An 18,857-nucleotide genomic window follows, 5' to 3' on the forward strand; every position below is an offset into this window, starting at 1 on the left:
CATATCCTACAATCTTTCGACCACTCATGACTAGATCCGGTTACCCACTACTAAGTATGTGAAGTTTCACTCAAATATAACCACAAATAACCAACTCAGCGGTGATTGGAGATGTTTTAGCCGAAAATTGGGTTCTTTGACTGACTCGTCGATTCTCGGGTTTTACCTGGTCGAACCGAATTTTGGTCATTTGACCCCGGTTTTCGATTTTTCCGATTTTAGATGTCAGACTGGACCCCTTTATTACCGGGTCACAGTCGAACCGGTTTGACCGGCCAGTTCGGTTCGATTCTAACAACATTGCTTATTTTCCTTTCTTAAATATTCGCCCGTGAGGCAAAGTACTAAGGAGAGAATAATAGTCCAATTCTTGTACCCAAGAAGAGTTGCCGTCTCATGATTCTATTTTGTCATTGTGTAACCTTACTAATTTGATTTGAATGGTTGTTGGGAGTACGGCCAAAATAGTAATTGTTCTCTTTTAGTGGCGATGAATTCAACACATTGTAATTATTTGAACAAGTCTCTTTTTCACAAGATTCCATTAATTCGACCAAGTAAAAATACAATTGAACACTGAATTTGCATTTTTGTGATAAAATGCATAAATTAATTAATTAATTAAAAAAAGAAAGTTCATGCACAGCCAAATCCACAGCGGCAACAAAGTCATGAGGGCATATTCCCTACCAAATATAATATTCATTTTTACCAAACATATAAATAAAAGATGCGACTCAACTCATGTCTTCAAATTAATAGCAGCAGTAAGAATGGAGGAGGTGAAGAACAAATTCATAGCAACAAAAGGTCACATAAATGGTGCTCCAAGTGAGTCAGATTTCGAAATGAAGACTGAAACAATAAGTTTATCAGCAATCAGAAATACAAGTAAAGAATATTATGTGATTGTTAAGAATCTTTATGTATCGGTCGATCCGTACCAGCTCAACCGAATGAAGTCTCAAAGCTCGTCTCAGTCAGCCATTAGTTTTGCCGCCCCCATAATCCCCGGCCATGTATGTAACATATACATATACATATACATATACATATAAACTTTCTAATTATATATAATTGAATATAATATTGCAGGCAATTGATACGTACGGCGTAGGTAGAGTGGTGGAGTCCGGGGGGCGGTCGGATTTGGCAAAGGATGAGTTAGTGGCCGGACTGCTGACGTGGGGAGAGTACACCGTGATAGCAGCTGAAGAAGAAGGCATCAGGCTGTTGAATAAGTTGGATGCTGACGTGGCATTGCCTTTGTCGCATTACGTAGGGAGTCTTGGATTTAGTGGGCTTACAGCGTATGGAGGGTTTTATAAAGTATGTAAACCGAAGAAGGGAGAGAGCGTGTTTGTATCGGCTGCTTCTGGTTCTGTTGGGAGTTTAGTTGGACAATATGCAAAGCTCTTTGGTTGCCATGTTGTTGGCTGTGCTGGTACCCAACAAAAGGTATTATTAATATCTTTACTTTTTGTCCATCTACAAAATTAATGATCTTTACTTACATATATCTACACTATCGTTAATTGATTGATTGATTATTCTTTATATATGTATGTAGGTTGATCTGCTTAAGGAAAAGCTTGGTTTCGACGATGCATTCAACTACAAGGACGAGACCGATCTCAATTCAGCTCTTAAAAGGTTATGAGATGCATGTATCTAGTTATTTAATATGATCTTTCAGTAAAAAATAGTGATAAATATCTTAGAAGTAATTAATAAATTAATTTGGGATCAGGTATTTCCCAAAGGGCATAGACATGTATTTCGACAATGTAGGAGGGGAGATGCTGGAGGCAGCGATAGGTAACATGAACACATTCGGACGGGTGGCAGTTTGCGGTGCAATATCTGAATACACAGGTGGGGGCAGAGGGGCGGCTCTCGATATGCTGGATGTTGTGTACAAGAGGATCACAATTCAAGGTTTTCTGGCAGCTGATTACTTGAATTGCTACTCTGATTTCATTTCAACCACCACAGACCATCTCCGCAATGGCAAAATGCACGCCCTTTCTGACATTTATCATGGTGTCGAGACTGTGCCTCTTGCTTTTATAGGTCTCTTTCGCGGTCATAATATCGGGAAAATGATTGTGCAGATTGCGAATTAGTACTGAACAATGTCTATTAATAATTTTATGCATTTGGATTGACAAATTTGTGTTGAACTTGTTTGTAATATCTTCAATTAAATTTAATACCAATTGGAAATTTGGATGTAGCTAGAAGTTAGACTGTTAATTAGCCAAGTATTATAATATTATGAGATTTAAGAGCAGCTAAAAATTAGAGTGGAACATGATTCATGTATGTGCAATTGCAATGTATAATATGAAAAAGTATAACCGGCTTTTCAGTCGTATAAACTACTGAATATTGTAGCGAGTACAAAGACTAACTACAAATTTCTTCCCCCCAACTGCCAAATCATGTAATTCTGCATCTAAAGTTTGCAACAAAAAAATACATAAATACAAATTCAATCGGACGCGTTGTGTCATAAGTATTTACTGAGTATTGGCGGCGGCGTTCGCTGCGAGGTCAATCTGTTTCTTTTTGCGGAGAAAGGATTTAGCACAGTAGAGATAGAAGCCCAAATTAATAGCGCTCAACAAAGCAACAAGAGCGTAAAAATAATTCAACTTGCCATCAGCATTGTTAAGGTTGGCAGGAAGCCAATTATGACCGCCTCGTTGAGTAGCTTTCCTTATGATAGCAATCAATGCACTGCTAACGAAGAAACCGAATGAGATAGTCGTCAGAAATAGACTTGTACTCATTGCTTTCATCCCTTTTGGTGACTCTGTTAAGAAGAAATCAATCTGCCCTGTGTACACAAACCCTTCGGCCGCACCCGCCAAAACAAACTGCGGAACCAACCAAAATGCACTAATTGGTAGTATCGAAACTCCACTGCTCGTCGATTTCGCAACTTTCAGTCTTTTTGTTTCTATTATTGCCGCAAAAACCATCGATAATATTGAAATAAAGAGTCCTACGCCTATCTTCTGAAATTTCGTCAAACCTGTTGGAAATATCGAATTTTATTTTTTGTTTGAACCAAAAAAAAAAAAAAAAGGTAGGAGAATAAATATAATTAATACCTAGAGTCCCTTTCTTCTTTTTGAGAAGAGGGACGATTAGACGGTCATGAATGCCAAGAGCTAGAAGTATAGATCCGATGAAGAAGACATTAAACGAGCCGGCTGGTATAGTAAATGTACCAATTGTCCTTTTCATGGTGGAAGCTTGTAGCACTGCGTAAGTTATCATCTGTGCATGAATCACATAAAACATAATTGTTGTAGTCCAAATTGGTAGTAATCTTGCCATCATTTTAACCTCTTCCACTTTTGTCACTGAGCATAGTCTCCATGGATTCGGTGTTCCAGATTCTATCATCGTGTCTTTGTCTCCATCGTCTATGATCGCTGCCTTGTCCAAAGATCTGCCAATTTCATTTTTTTTTTAATTTTTATTACTTTTTTAATATCGATGAAAAAAAAATTAAATTTGTGTACCTGAATTGACAGGTACGGGGTATTCTTGATTCTTGGGGATGAGTTTCATACAACTGTTCGACGTTAGATGTGGAATTAAGATTTCTTTTCTTAACAGCAACGACCAAAACCTGGAAAATTTGAACAATGGGGCTACCAAGGCATGCTTTGTACCTATATCTTTTAGTACCAGAAAGAAACAGGACAAAAGCAAGTAACATTATAACGGAGCAACTTCCGTAACCCCACACTCTAGAAACCTTGTCTTGTATATAAATGAACACCGTAACTGCAATAAGTGTCCCAATGCTGATGAAAAAGTAGAACTTATTGAAAAAGGACGCCATTTGAGCCTTTTCCTTATCATCCTTTTGGTCGAACTGATCTGTACCGAAACCCGAGACGCTGCATTTAATACCGCCGAGTCCTAATGCAACAGTGTATATACTTATGTAAAAAACAGCCATTTGAAGGCCGTTGGCTTGTATGCAATTGTTGGACAAAGAAGGATTGCATGGAGGTGGCCGCAACTTTGGAAACACTGTCGAAAGGGCTAGTAAGCACGATCCCTGCATCAAATATATAATTAATGATTGATGGCATAGAAAAAGGGTGTGTGTGTGTGAAGAGAATGAAGAGATGTAGTAGTTACCAGGAAATGAACAGTAGAAAAAATAGCAATAGTCCAATATCTGCCTAAGAAAGAGTCTGCAAGAATGCCTCCAAAAAGACTTAATAAGAAAGAAATTCCACCCCAATTTGATACTACGGCCGACGATTCTGCACTCGGCAGATGCAGTGTGCCTTGAAGATATGTCACTAGGTTCACCGCTATTGCCATTGTCGACAGCCTCTCGCAAAGCTCAACACCTATATATATATATATATTTTCAACCCCCAAAAAATATATATTACCTACATTCCCTACAATTCATCCTAAACTGATCGAAAGAACAAACTACAATCGAATCAATCAAAATATTTATTCAACATATATTCATTCATACATACATTAATTAATTATTAAACAATAAACATGAGCATACAGAATTTTGTGTAATTATTAAAAAAATAAAAAAATAAAGAGAAAGGTGGTTGGTTGTTACTGAGGATTGAAGCGGCAGAGAGCCAACCACCAGTGGTGGACTTATGAGCAGGAGCACCCTTGTAGTCTGTCGCATCGGACACCAACATCGTACTATCATCACTCAATACCATGTTGTTTGATATTTTATTTTTCAACAAAAAAAAAAAAAAGAAATTAGTTTTGCTGCCTTGAGTGGGATGGATGGATGGATTGATCCTTATTCCTATAGGAATTCAGTTGTAACAAACGAGTTTTTTATGTCCTATGTCCAAGGAGTTTGACTCGGGGAGAACTCTTATTTCGGTACAAATTATTAATACCACATTCTAGGCATTCAATATCAACAAACCTAATTTATTCCACCCTTTCCGATTAATAATCCACATCTTTTTTTTTGGCTGTTCGCAAGGAGGTCAATACCACTTATCTTTATTAGTCTAGGTTCAAGTGTTTTTAAAATTCTTTTTTCTGTAACGTTGATCTCCGATGTTAACATTTTTTTTATTTGAAATTTTATTTTTGGTTGGATTTTTTTCCCTTACAATTTTTTTTGACCTTACTTTGTCGGTCAACACAATTACATTATTATCTAAAATAATAAAATAATATTAATGATTTCTTCTTTTTTATTTGGTTCTGTTGGAAGGTCAACAAAATAATGTTACTATCATATTTCTTTGTAACTCAGTAATATACTGTATTACACAGTATTATATTTATTTTTAGGGATTATTTGACAAACACCCCTCGTTAGACTCCTCCCATTACAATGAGTTCAATTTTTTTTTACCATTTTTAAAATAAATCCAAAACCCTTTTAATTAATAAAAATTAATATAATTTCACAATTATACCCTTCTTCCTATTTGGCATAATTCTATTATTTAATATTAATTTATTATAATCTCCATCCAAACTCCCAAACCCTACTCTCAAACTATTTGCTCTCTCACGTATTTTTTCCAAGCCGCCATCATCCTCACCCAACTTTTCTCTCTCACATATTTTTTCCAAGCCGGCTTCAGAATATATTTCTCTTCATCGTTACAAACTTTTTGATTCTCTACTGCAATCATGGTAATCTCTCTCTCTCTCTCTCTCTCTCTCTCTCTCTCTCTCTCTCTCTCTCTCTCTCTCTCTCTCTCTCTCTCTCTTATAAGTACTCTGTTGAATTCGTTATATTGAGTTCGATTTACGGTATGAATGAATGTTCATCGTCTGTTAATTTCATAATCCAAAATGGGTAGTAATCATTCTTATATTCTTCATGTTTTTCACCAGTTTATATTTTTTAATTTATTTTGATTTTTTTATGTATTGCACGTCGTAAATAATTGTTCAATAAAATGATGACACCCCAAACATATTATCTTTTTATAAATTAAAAGTGGTTTATTTAGTGATTAATTCTTGAATATTATTTTTTGTTTCTTGAACAGGGGGGGTGATTGTGGAAGGGATGACTAGGTGAGTGATCCTTGAGAAATGTAATAATAAGAAGAACATGCTAACATCTATGCTCGTTCACAAGAGAGAAGATGGTGTTTTTCATAGTCGGTTTTATTAGAATTTATCGTTTTGATAGTTTGTATTGTTTGATATGTTTGCAATGAAGTACTTTAATTATATAGTGGTTTTCATGTTTATCTATCTGTGTATACAGAGTAGTTTTCAATAATTATACAGATTTTTTATAGTGGTTTATTAGTGGTTTTCAATATTTTACATAAACCACTATAAAAATTTGTACAAAAATTAGTGGTTTTCAATAATTTTTGTACAGATTTGTATATTACTCTATACATATAGTGGTTTTTTTGTTGACATAGTTGTTATATAAAGTGGTTTTCAAGTTTATATAGTTGTTATGCATAGTGGTTTTCATGTTATATAGTTGTTATATATAGTGGTTTTCATGTTTATGTAGCTGTTTATAAACAGTGGTTTTCATGTTTATATAGAGTGGTTTTTACTTAAAAAAACTGGAAAAAAAAAATCATTTAAAAAAAATTGAAATTAAGAAAAAAAAACCTTGAAAAAACAAAAATAAAAATAAAACCATTTTTTAAAATTAAAATAAAAAACATGAAAACTATAAATAAGAAAAATAATAATTTAAAACAAGAACCGAAAAAAAAATAATAAATAATTACAAAATATTCTTTTAAATCGAAATAAAAGAAAACCAGTAAACAAAAAAAAAAAGAAAAAAAAAAACTGAATTGGCGTGATGAAGGGAATAAATTTTGGAGAAGATTTGGTGTAGATTATGGAATAATTTAAAACAAAAAACCAAAAAAACAAAAAAAAAAAAAGAATAAATTTTGGAGAAGATTTGGTGTAGATTATGGAATAATTTAAAACAAAAAACCAAAAAAAAAAAAATAAAAAAAATAAGAACCGTGTTGTGGGGCATTGATGAGGGGCGGAGTGGTTTTTTACCGTGAATTGGGGGACGGCAATCTGATTTTGGAATTGATTAGGGTTTTGATTTATTTTTGGGAAGGATTTGGTATTAATTAATGTAATATTTAGTTTAATAATTATACTAATGAGTGAGGGTATATATGGGTTTTCAAGTACAATGGATTTATCTCAAATACCATTAATTAATTATGGATTTATCAAGAATAAAAAACCCAATGGAGGGTGTTTGGCATATTCCCCCTTATTTTTAATATCAGGGGAAATGTGGGATATCCCTAGTTTTGAAAATATATATGGATAGGTCCTATGGATTTTTATTTTCTAGTCAAAAACCCAAATTTCAATCTTAATTTGACAGACCCCTCTGGAAAAATTGAAATACCTATTTTACCCTTTTAGTTACAATTCAAACCCTAACCCACCCTTTATCTTTCCACAAATTTAGTCAGCCTTTTTTTCTCATTCTTCTGCCTCCCCCTTTCTTCTTTTTCTCTCCAACTCACTTTCTCTCTCTAACACTTCTTTCTCTCTCCTTCTCCCTCTCTCTTTCTTCTTTCTCTCTCTAACTCACTATCTCTCTTCGGCACACAACTCTCCGCAGCCAACTCTACTCCCCACCGCCTTGCGCCGCCACTAGGTCAAAATGCATTTCAGGCGACTTTTTTATTGCGACGAAAAAATATTTGTCGCACGATTTCCGACTATTTTATAGAAATTCGTCGCAAATAATTGGAAATAATAAATTTATAAGAATTATTGCGACGATAAATAATTTCATCGCAACGTTTTGTCGCAAAATTAAGTTCTAAAATTTCCGTTCAATTGTTGCGACGGAAAATCTATTATCGTCGCAAACGTGCGTCGATAATATACTAATACGTCGCAATGGAAAAAAAAATTAATTGTTTTTTAATAAAATTATACTGCGACTTTTTTTTTGTAAACGTCGCAAGTAGAATCGGGATTTTGCGACATTATTTGCGAAATTTTATTTTAAAGTCGCAGATTTAAGATAAAAATCGCAAATTTAGTTCAAGCTTGCGACGTTTTGTATTTTAAAGTCGCAATTTATAAATTAAAAAAAACCCTTAAGTCCTAATTCTCTCCTATCTCCTTTACCCCCTCTCTCTCTCTACTTTCTCACAGTCCTCTGCCAACACTCGCCGACGGCACCGATGACCTTCGCCAACCCCACCTCCGCCCTTCTCCGACGCACCAAGAGCCCACACCAACGCCACCTCCGCCCTTCGCCGACCCCCCTTCCGCCCTTCGCCGATGCACTAGGAGCCCACACCAACGCCAGCTACTCCCATCGCCGACGCCATCTCCGCCGTCGCACCTCCACCGACGCCCACACCGAATTATTGAAACTTGAAGCCTGCTAATCAATTGGTATTCTCTTACTATTTTTTTTTTCTTATTTTGTTTTTCAAATACTTAAATTTGGGGTTTTCATTTTTTCGTTTGTTTCCAAAAATGAATCTTTTGTGGCTTACTGCTACAAAAAACCAACTATTTTAATTTATGGTTATATATAGTTGTTCTTAATTTTTTATTTTTTATTTTTTTTTTGTCTTATTTTTTAGATTGTGTTTTACTAATATTTGATCAATGGATATGGTTTGTTAGTTGGATTAGAATTTTATATGACAAATTTGTAAATTTTTTTCCTTTTCCATGCTAGTAGTTGTATTGGAATTTCTAACCGTTCACCGCTTGATGCTATTCGTTGCTCGCCGATGTACATTACCAATTCTCCGAGCATTAATGTTCGTTGTCGCAAGATGGCTATTTGGTATTGTAGACGACTTCATCACAAAGCAACTTCCCCATAACGTAACCTGGGGATTGAGCCTGTTGTATGCAATGGAGGACAAAGGCGACCGAACCATGACTTCAACCCAAGGTGAAGGCAATTCATTGTTATTTCAATTAGAGTTATACTTGATGTAACTGCTTTCATTTATGGTAAATTCTATTTCAAGTGAACTCGCACACGGGTTCGGGTTCGTGTTCGTGGTTGGTGTGTGTGTGTGTGTTTGTGTTTGTGTTTGTGTTTGTGTTTGTGTTTGTGTGTATGTGTCTTGTTTCTGTTTGTGTTTTGTTTCTGTTTCTGCATCTGTTTGTGTTTGTGTTTGTGGTTCTGTATGTGTTTCTGTTTGTGTATTGTTTCTGTTTGTGTTTTTTTGTGTTTGTGTTTGTGTATGTGTTTTTTATGTGTTTATGTTTTATGTTTTATGTTTTATGTTTTATGTTTTATGTTTTATGTTTTATGTTTTATTGTTTATGGTTTATGGTTTATGGTTTATGGTTTATGTTTATGTTTATATCGACCTTTTTATGCTGATTATATAAGTTTTCTTTTATTATTATGACTGTAGATTGATTATATCGGCCTTTTTATGCTCATTATATAAGTTTTCTTCTTTGGACGAGGATGTTGAAGCTTTTCTCGGTCAAAACTGCCACGCAAAAAGAAAAGGAAATTGTTATACTGAGTGGTGCCGTGATTAAACGGAAAAGAAGGCAAGAGTTACTAAATATAAAATGCATTAAATTTTATTTTTCAGCATTTTTTTTTAAGGATTCTATATTGATTTAGCAACTCCTTAACTATGTGATTAGTGTATTTTCAACAGATTGAGAATAAGTCCGAGCAACATAATCCCTCTGCCATCTGCAAACTAATTCTAATGAAGATGAAGGAGAAAACGAGGAATACCTTATCTTTGTAACACTACAACATTACATTTTGTAAATTTTAAATTCATGTTTGGATGATTTAACTTAAATGTGAATTTTGAAGTAGTTGATATAAATTTTGAGTTGTTTAATGTTTTTATTGTAATTTTATTTTATTAATATTGTTTATAATTACAATTTTAACAATAAAAAAATTAAATCATCAAATAATAGAAAAGGTTGAAAAATATAATATTGCGACGATTTTATGGAAACGTCGCAACCTTAATTTAAATTTTGCGACGAAATTAATTACAAATAAACGTCGCATCAAAGAGCGACATTTTATTTTAGTCGCAACTTTATCAATGATTTTGCGACGATTACCAAAGGTTTCGTCGCAATATTTCAGCTAATGAAAAAATTAAATTGTTGCGACGTTTCTCTGGAAAGGTCGCAAACCATGCGACATTTTTTACTTTTCGTCGCAGAAATTTGCGACGGGCAATTTTTTGACATTTTTTGCGTTTATTTCGTCGCAAACTTTTCATCGCAAAATTCTTTTTTTCTTCGCAAATAAGCTTTTTTTGTCGCAAATTTTCGTCGCCTGAAATGCATTTTGGCGTAGTGCGCCCATCGCCGTTGCTTCCTCCCACCTCATTGCGCCGCCGACGTTGCTCTCCCACAGCCTTGCGCCGCCGCCGCTGCTCCTCCCACAGCCTTGTGCCGCCGCCACTTTTCGCGTGCTCGACGCCAATCGCCGCCTTGAATCACCCGTCCAAATTGAATATACTCGGTGATGCCAAAAACATGATGGATGAGGGTTTGTTTGTTTTAAATTCGTTTTAAATCTCTTTCTACTTCCGTTTGAAGAAATAGTTTCTACGTTATTGTTTTACTTTTTTTTTTTATTTTTTTTAGGGATGGTTCAAACCAGATCTATTATTTCTTATAAAAAAAACACAGATCTACTATGTTTTTCAAGATCTGTGAATAATTAATATTAAAATCTTTTTCGTTGCATTAATTTGATTTTTTATTTTGTTTGATTCTTATCTTGTTCATTTTTGTTATAATTCATATGTAATTTATTTTTTTGTATTTATTTGAAAATGATCTGAAATACCTCAAATGTGAGAGCTTTGTTTGTCTGTAGTAGAAACTTAATCAGTAGTGGTTACTTAGATGAGTGATTTGGTTCAGGCTACATATAACTGACTATAGAATTTGTAGTATACTATATGTAGTCATATGTAGTCATGGCTACATATAACTATACATGACTATAGAATTTGTAGTATACTATAGTCGTTTGTAGTCGATTTCAGTATGGTAAATTTATCAAAAAAAAACAATGTTTTTTTGTATTTTTTCGTGTAATAAAATGAATTGCTTGATGAATTGTTTTCCTTGAGTTGGGTGGCGGAGTAGAACCATTGTGGGAGATTTTTATTTTATTTTTGTTTATACATTTAGTGCATTTATAAGATGAAAATTACATAGTCATATATAGTCACATGTAGTAACAAGAAGGAACATAACTACATGTGACTATAGTTGACCATATGGGGTTATAGTTCACTAAAGTAAATGTGTCAAAAGAAATACTTTTCATTGTTTTTGTATTTTAAAAAATTTCACGTAATTCGCTTGTTCCATATTTGTTCTTCGTTTTTTTTAACTCGTATTTTTTTCTCACAGATTTTGCTATTTGTATAACTTGCAGAGAATAATATGCAGAGAAGTGTCATGTGAAGTTACATTGATGCTACAGTACTCCTGACTTTATGTCACTATACATAAGTATATATAATTGTAGATAACTATAGTCACATGCATATAGTTATATGTATGCCTAATGTTTTTTAATGTACAGTAATGTTTGTTTATATTTGAAGAATATATGCATGTGATTGTGTTTTTTCATTTGTTGGTTAGTTGATTTATAATATCAAGTTTCAAATTGTGACTTTTATTATTGTTGTAGATGAATTTTGGGGTAAAAAGACAGAACATGACTACATTAAACTATACACGACTATATAATTTGTATACTATAGTCATGTGTAGTATACTTTCAGTACAGTAAATTTATTAAAATTTGAATTAATAAAAAAATATATAAATTAAAAAATTGAAAAATTAAAAAAAAAAATTAAAAACTAAAAAAATTAAAAAATTAAAAAAAAGAAAAAAATAAAAAATAAAAAATAAAAAATAAAAAATAAAAATTGAAAAATATTAAAAATTAAAAAATAAAAATAAAAAATAAAATAAAAAAGGTAATATATAAAAAGTAATAATTAAAATAAACATTTATATTTTTTATTAAAAAAATCTGTAAAAACGATAAACGCAGGGCCCAAAAATACTAAATGCAGTTGGCTTATAGTGCTGAATGCAGTTGACGAAATTACTGAGTGCAGTTGGGCGAAAATTGCATTTAAGGGCACAATAGTATTTTTGCCTTTCCAGGGGTATCTCAAAGGAAGATTTTTAGGGGTGGACTTATCCCTATATATTTTCCATATGAGGGGTGTATATCAAATGGACCCTTAATATTAATATATTAGATGGTAATAATATTACATTAGACACTAATATAGCTAATATTATTGTCTTACTTTATCCATAAATAAATGTTCAAAAAAATTATCCCAAAAAACAAGGCTCGTGTTGTTGACTGCAATGGTGTGAAAAAGAAACCACAAAAGCTAACAAAATGGGAAAAGATAAAAAAAAGAGTAAAAAGCAGTTTACCCCCTAAACTATGACCCGTTTTGCGCTTTGCCCCCCAAACAATTTTTTTTTGCACGTTTTTACCTAAACTCGTTTTTTTGTTGCACGGTACCCTAAAGGTGGTATTTTCCGGCAAATGTCACCGGAATCTCACGCACGTGCCATTCACGTGGGATTTGGAGGGGCAAATTTGTCTTTTTACTTTTATTCTTGTCCGACTTCAATTTTTCTCTTCTCTTTCATTTTGGTCTTCTTCTCCACCTCCCTGGTTTGAATCATGGCTGCTTCTTTTCATCTCCAAAACCCTTTTGTGCACCAATTTCTAGGCCAAACAAATTTCAATTCCCACTAATCATAAATCATCTCGACATTTCTCAAACACACACTAAAGGTATTATTGACACAGCAAATGCAACCCCTAAGAAATCTTGGGGGCAGAGCGCCATTACAGAGGCCAAAAGTGTTCTTCAAAAGAATTAAAAAAAAAAACAAATCTAAAAAGACAAACCATCTCCATTCTCCAAGGAGCTATTAAGGCTAACGAGTGGATGGATTTCCGGACGGCAAAAAGGGGTTGAAATTTTTCATCGAAGAAACCCACCATGGCCTCCTCCAGCTCTACCCGTATCGCCGTCTTCTACCACGACTTCCACGGCGGCATAGGGAAGAATAACCAGGAACATCCAAAGCAGCAATAAGCTTTGCCGCCTCATCCGATTTCACCTTCGATTTCAGTCGCCAAGCTCGTTGCCCGCCGACAAACTCTTCAACAACTACAAAATCAAGCCATTAAACACACACCCAAGGTTTCACTACGATCAAAACAAGCCCCAAATATTTACCGAAATCCCCCAAATTTTTCATCGGAGAAGCATTCTCCCCCTAAACAATTGGCCCAAAGATTTCGACCTACTTCTTACAGCCATGGATCAAATCTGTAAAGGAAAACGTCAAGAAAACAGGTGGTGGCGAATTGGGAGAATGAAGGAATGGAGGCGGAGTGAATCGGCGGTTGGGGGCAGCGAGATTTTCTGGCTGGGATGGGTTTGGGACGGTGGTTTGGGACGGAAGAGGAAGATGATTCTTTTTATTTTCAAATTATTTTTATTTTTTATTTTTTTAATTATTAATTCATAGATAATATATAGAATATAAGTGAGGTGACGAATTTACCCCCACAAATATCACGTGCAACGCATGTGTTTTGACATTCCGATCAAAATTGCCGGAAACTTAAGTTTAGGGGGCACCGTACAACGAATTAATGAGTTCAGGTAAAAACGTGCAAATTTTTTTTGTTTAGGGGGTAAAGTGCAAAACGGCTCATAGTTTAGGGGGTAAACTGCTTTTTACTCTAAAAAAAATGGGTTATTTTACATACCCCTAGCTAGACACGGCCACGGGCCGGGTTTGACCCGGACCCGACCCGAGGACCCGACCCGGGAACCGAGTGTTAATACATGCTTTTTAATTGGCCACGGGCCGGGTTTGACCCGGACCCGACCCGAGGACCCGACCCGGGAACCGAGTGTTAATACATGCTTTTTAATTCAAAAATGGGTCAGGACTCAGGATGGTCTCGAACTCGGGGCAACTTAAAAAGAATGGGCGTACCTTTCCACTGGGCCAACCGCAACGTTTGATATTATATAGGCAATAAATATATATAATATAAAAATACGGTAAAATGATTTAATTGGTTGTTAAATAAATTATAATTTTCATATTAATTATTAGTAAATAAGTTTAATTAAATTATTAGCAAATGCAAGCTTTAAATATATATATATAATCACGGTTCAATACTTCAAAACATCCATTATAAATTATTATATTAATATAATCTCCACTATTGAAAAATATATAGGATTGAATCAATTCAATTTTTAATCAAATGCGTAGACTTAATACAAACTCACTTTTGTTATTAAAATCGATAGTGTGAAAAAATCGAATGAAAAATAAATTAAATGTTTATTTGAAAAAATAGATTATAACTCATTTCAATGAATTTAGATCGATCATCCTCAATTGTTGACAAGAACTTATTAACATTATTGAGTATTTTATCATAAGATAATTACTTTAAAAATATAAATGTTGTTTATTTTAACAAAAATAGATTATATCTCAATTCAATTAATTTTCTTACTTTAAAATTAATATTATATATGACTACTATATTCAAAATATTATGATGTAATTTCTCTTTTAATAATTGGTTTAATTTTAAAAAATCGTAAGAATTAAATTGTAGATCGTATGATTTAATCCTTTTTTTACATATACATTTATTCAAATATTAGAATTGAATCGTAAGATTTAAATGGATTAAGCTCAAGTTCTTTCAATTTATTTTAATTTTTTTATTATATTATATTTGTTAATAATTTAATTAAAATTCTTTAATAATTATGAATATGATAATTAATAATCTATTAAAGATTATTTGTATAATAATTTTTCACAAACAATTGCCTTGTCCCATTGGTTTGGATATGCACATACATTTGAAAGGACCAGAGTTCGATCCCTATTCAAAGCAAATTTTTGTCAAAGTTTAAAAAAACCGGTTCGGACCCAGAACCGAACCGGACCCGGCGGGTCCGACCCGACCCGGGGCCGTGTCTACCCCTAGCCATCAGATAAATTAGGGATAAACCCAAGTCCAAATCATATTTTGACATACTTCTGGAGAAGCGAAACTATTATACTACGTTTATATGCAATTTTCGGCAAAAACTGCATTCAGCATTTCTGATCATGCATTTATCATTTTCGCTGATTTATTTATTATTATTATTATTTTTAAATAATAATAAACCTGTTTGTTAAATTTATATATATATATATATATATATATATATATATATATATATATATATATATATATATATATATATATATATATATATATATTTTAATTTTTTAATTTTTGTTTAAAAATTAATTAATTTATTTTTTGTTTTTTGAATTTTTAATTTTCAAAACAATATGTTTACTGTACTGAAAATAACTACATGTAACTATAGTGCCTATAGTAATTCGTAGTTATGTTCGTTTTTTTCCCCATATTTTTAGTCGATCAATTGTACACACACACGAATACTGGCTTATACAAAAGAAATTCATAAACCCCAACAAAAATTTACAAATTTCAATATTTTTATTAGAAATCACCTCAGAACCAATAAAATACAAATCGAAAATGCACAAATATATGCATATGTAACTACATGTTACTATTGATATAATAATGTATAGTAATGTATACAGTTTGTTGAACACTGCTTCACATGTAACTTCAACCAAATTTTTGACACCTTCAAGGAGATGATCAATGAGTTTCATTAAGCCGCAATTGCAAAATCAAAACAAAAAAAAATTACTTTAGTGCAAATCAACAAAATTTGAAGAAACATCAAAACACTCAAAAATCAACAAACACTAAGAGCTCGAGAGATAGAGATAGAGAGAGGTTATTGATGGGAAATGCTAAATATTTTAAATCAAACAGACAGTGACTCCTCACCCCCTCGCCTCCTACCAAAATCCTAGGCGCCGCTAATAACCACCCACGATTCGGCGCGCCCACAAATGCAAAAAATTATAGAAATAAATCTGAGAACATAAAAACAATGAAATTACCATCAAAATATAGATCTCGACGAGAGGAATCCAACGGTGGGTTGCCCGTCAAATTTCGACTGGTGGAACACAAAATACACATCCAGCAAGACCACCGACGTCGAATAAAAAAAAATTACAGAAACAGATTTACGCTCCAAACTGAATGAAATCACCACCAAAAGAAAGAGCTCGACGAGAGGAATCCAACGGTAGTTAAACCATCGCATTTCGACCACCGGAGAGAGAGTTATGACTCCGAGAAGCATTTCGCCGGTGGGAGGTTTGTGGAGGTGGGATTGTGAATCTGGAAGAAGAAGAGAGAGACAAAAATGTGAGTGGGTAGGGTTTAAAACTGATTTTAAAAGGGTATTTTAGGAACTTTAGAATGGCCCAGGGAGGTATGTCAAAATATTTTCGAAATAAGGAGGATTTCCCGTAGAGTATAATCCACTTGTAGATAATTTTATATAGTTTGGAAATGAGGGGTCTACAAAATAATCCAAAAGAAAAAAACAAATGAAAGCCTGAGCTTCTTTTTGCCAAGTTTTTCAAACGGCAATTATAATTATATAGATTTTCCTAAAATTATGATTTTCATGAATATATTTTTTTAAAAAATGGAATTATATTGATATTTTGTATTTGATTAATTATTGTGTCATAATAGTGGAGTTAAAATAATTGATATATTGACACACTTGAATTAAGAAAATAAAAATTGCGATTTTACTATCTTTAATTGTATGATTTTTAGATAGAGCTGAGAATGAGTTGGTTTTTCAGCAACCGACCCATTACCAACTATATTATCAAGTACATAATAAAATTATAATCAATCCATTGGATTAGGTCGAAAATTTCAACCAACCCATTCATAGTGGCAGAACAAGGATTTTTCTATTGGGGTCAAAAATTTGAAAGAGTCAAGAACATATGTCGAGGACTCCGGTGCAGTGCCCCGAGTTTTTTTAGAAATATTTGTGAAGAAAAATAAAACAAATAAGTCATGAGTTTAGTTAAAAATAAAATAATGAGTTATAGACATTGTTGTCGAAACAATATTTATAGAAATATATAAAATAAATTATAATATGGTATGTATTTAGTTGAAAGAGTAAAAGTGTTTAAGAAAATAAAAATCTTGAAATACATAGATATTCGATAGATTGAAAATTTTCAACATTGAGAAGAAAGAAGAAAAATACTTTCTTGTTTATGTTATTTTTTTTTATCCTAAGCTTAAATAGAAATTAGGGATTGAAATGGTGAAAAATATTCTATATCATTAAATAAAATAGAAACTTAAATTTAAAAGTTCGAAATAATAATTTATTTATTTTGATGTGGGTCATACATAAGCATTTTTCAATAAAAAAAGTTGTAATAAATAGTTACTATTATTGTGCGTCTGTCCATTAGTAGGAAAAAAAATTGGGGACCACAATCTACCCTTAGAAATTTTGCCATGATTTTTTTTTTTTTTTTTTTGAGATGATTTTGCCATGATTTTTAATATTATTAAAAGTCGGTCGACCGGTAATTATCATTCAACCAACTATATTAATAAAAGTTTATTAAAAAATATATATAAAATAAAGGGTGTAGTCATTTAAGTGGGTATGGAAATTATCAAAATAGTTAATTTTTAGATTTTTTAAAAAATCAACAAGGTAAAAAAGTAAGAGGTAAATCTTACACCAGAATTTTGGAATGTGCATATTTGGACTTTATTTGAATATTTGGAATTATATATATATTTTTTTCCGAATTGCTATTAACTATTGAATTGATAAATGATGATGGGACACTGACACTAAGTTGAATGCCCATCAATTGACCTATTTTAGAACTAAGTAGTTGGCTGCCAACCATCAACCGACACACAATGATTGAGTTGATAATGATTTTCAAATTTGATCAAAATTGGTTTATGGGATGAGCCAAATTTTAAGTCGGTAATCGACCGACCTGACCTGGTCTTAATTTTAGGTGGTGTTTGTAGAAGTTTTTAGAAATAACTTTTAACTTTGTTTAGCTCATTATTTGTTTTAAGATGTTTGCGAAATTTTCTTTTGCTTTTACATTTTTAAAATTTGGGCAAATTACGGCCACCCCCTGGGATATGGCTAAATTATGAAAAACTCCTTTTGTTCGGGTAATTACACCCACCCCCCATTTTAAATATTTTTACATAAAATTTATGTAATTCGGTTATTTACCGAACCAAATCGTATATTCAGTTTGGTAAATGGTATGAAATGTTGGCATACCGAAATTTTGGTACGATTTTACCGGTTTAACATCCCTAAATTTACCTCTGAAGGAGTATTTTCATAAGATGATACATAATTGAGGGGGGCGGCTGTAATTACCCAAACATGACGTGGTTTTTCGTAATTTAACTATAACTCAAGGGGTGACCATAATTTGCCCTTAAAATTAAGCTGGTCTAAGTTGTTTTTTAAAACACCCATAAATCTATTTTGTCTATTTAAATTGATTTTTCAGTACATTTACAAACACCCACAACTTATAAAGATAAACACTTAATACCAACTTAATTCCAACCGACTATGTCGATATGATATGTCTATCAATTTTATCTCTCTTTGTGTTTTATAATGTTCCATAAGATAGTTTCCCTGCCACAATCTTTATTACAATTAATTAGTTGTTGGAGCAAAAATATATCTGATCATTTAATTCCAACTCAATCTTTTTTTCCAACACTTTTGAGGTTATACACATCACACATATGATTAGGTTAAGGCTGCTCC

The 18,857-nt window shown here is 32.8% G+C and overlaps 2 protein-coding genes and 2 long non-coding RNA genes across 8 annotated transcripts; 3 read left to right on the forward strand and 1 right to left on the reverse strand.

Moving 5' to 3' along the window:
- The first annotated feature begins 693 nt into the window (after positions 1–693).
- LOC105966459 (NADPH-dependent oxidoreductase 2-alkenal reductase) lies at positions 694–2,226 on the forward strand. The gene is made up of 4 exons (XM_012991014.2): positions 694–1,019; positions 1,096–1,458; positions 1,571–1,653; positions 1,751–2,226. Exons 1-4 carry the CDS (start codon positions 774–776, stop codon positions 2,124–2,126), a joined length of 1,068 nt encoding a protein of 355 aa, XP_012846468.2. The 5' UTR covers positions 694–773; the 3' UTR covers positions 2,127–2,226.
- A 121-nt stretch (positions 2,227–2,347) lies between these two features.
- On the reverse strand, positions 2,348–4,853 carry LOC105966458 (protein NRT1/ PTR FAMILY 6.2). Its single transcript, XM_012991012.2, has 5 exons — positions 4,622–4,853; positions 4,168–4,385; positions 3,537–4,084; positions 3,120–3,463; positions 2,348–3,040 (listed from the first exon to the last, which is right to left on the reverse strand). The coding sequence occupies exons 1-5, from the start codon at positions 4,731–4,733 to the stop codon at positions 2,523–2,525; spliced, it is 1,740 nt and encodes a 579-aa protein (XP_012846466.2). The 5' UTR covers positions 4,734–4,853; the 3' UTR covers positions 2,348–2,522.
- Positions 4,854–5,414: 561 nt separating this feature from the next.
- LOC148767474 (uncharacterized) lies at positions 5,415–6,250 on the forward strand. The gene is made up of 2 exons (XR_016033954.1): positions 5,415–5,679; positions 6,042–6,250. It is a non-coding gene; the product is annotated as an uncharacterized LOC148767474 (long non-coding RNA).
- A 1,724-nt stretch (positions 6,251–7,974) lies between these two features.
- Positions 7,975–9,863, forward strand: LOC148767475 (uncharacterized). Of its 5 annotated transcripts, none has more exons than XR_016033951.1 (4): positions 7,975–8,421; positions 8,714–8,935; positions 9,448–9,555; positions 9,669–9,863. It is a non-coding gene; the product is annotated as an uncharacterized LOC148767475 (long non-coding RNA). The 5 variants fall into 5 exon arrangements; XR_016033950.1 differs by having other exon boundaries at positions 8,717–8,935; positions 9,411–9,555; XR_016033952.1 differs by having other exon boundaries at positions 7,977–8,421; positions 8,717–8,935; positions 9,466–9,555.
- The last annotated feature ends 8,994 nt before the right edge of the window (positions 9,864–18,857 follow it).

The sequence above is a fragment of the Erythranthe guttata genome, chromosome 10 (assembly GCF_056151865.1).
Source record: "Erythranthe guttata isolate IM_541 chromosome 10, IM_541, whole genome shotgun sequence".
NCBI lineage: Eukaryota > Viridiplantae > Streptophyta > Magnoliopsida > Lamiales > Phrymaceae > Erythranthe > Erythranthe guttata.

Coding starts and splice junctions, on each gene's coding strand:
- LOC105966459 (XM_012991014.2), top strand. CDS start 774: ATGGAGGAGGTGAAGAACAAATTCATAGCAACAAAAGGTCACATAAAT. Junction 1,459..1,570: donor GTGCTGGTACCCAACAAAAG/GTATTATTAATA, acceptor ATATGTATGTAG/GTTGATCTGCTTAAGGAAAA. Junction 1,654..1,750: donor CTCAATTCAGCTCTTAAAAG/GTTATGAGATGC, acceptor ATTTGGGATCAG/GTATTTCCCAAAGGGCATAG.
- LOC105966458 (XM_012991012.2), bottom strand. CDS start 4,733: ATGGTATTGAGTGATGATAGTACGATGTTGGTGTCCGATGCGACAGAC. Junction 4,386..4,621: donor CTCTGCCGCTTCAATCCTCA/GTAACAACCAAC, acceptor ATATATATATAG/GTGTTGAGCTTTGCGAGAGG. Junction 3,041..3,119: donor AAAGAAGAAAGGGACTCTAG/GTATTAATTATA, acceptor TATTTCCAACAG/GTTTGACGAAATTTCAGAAG.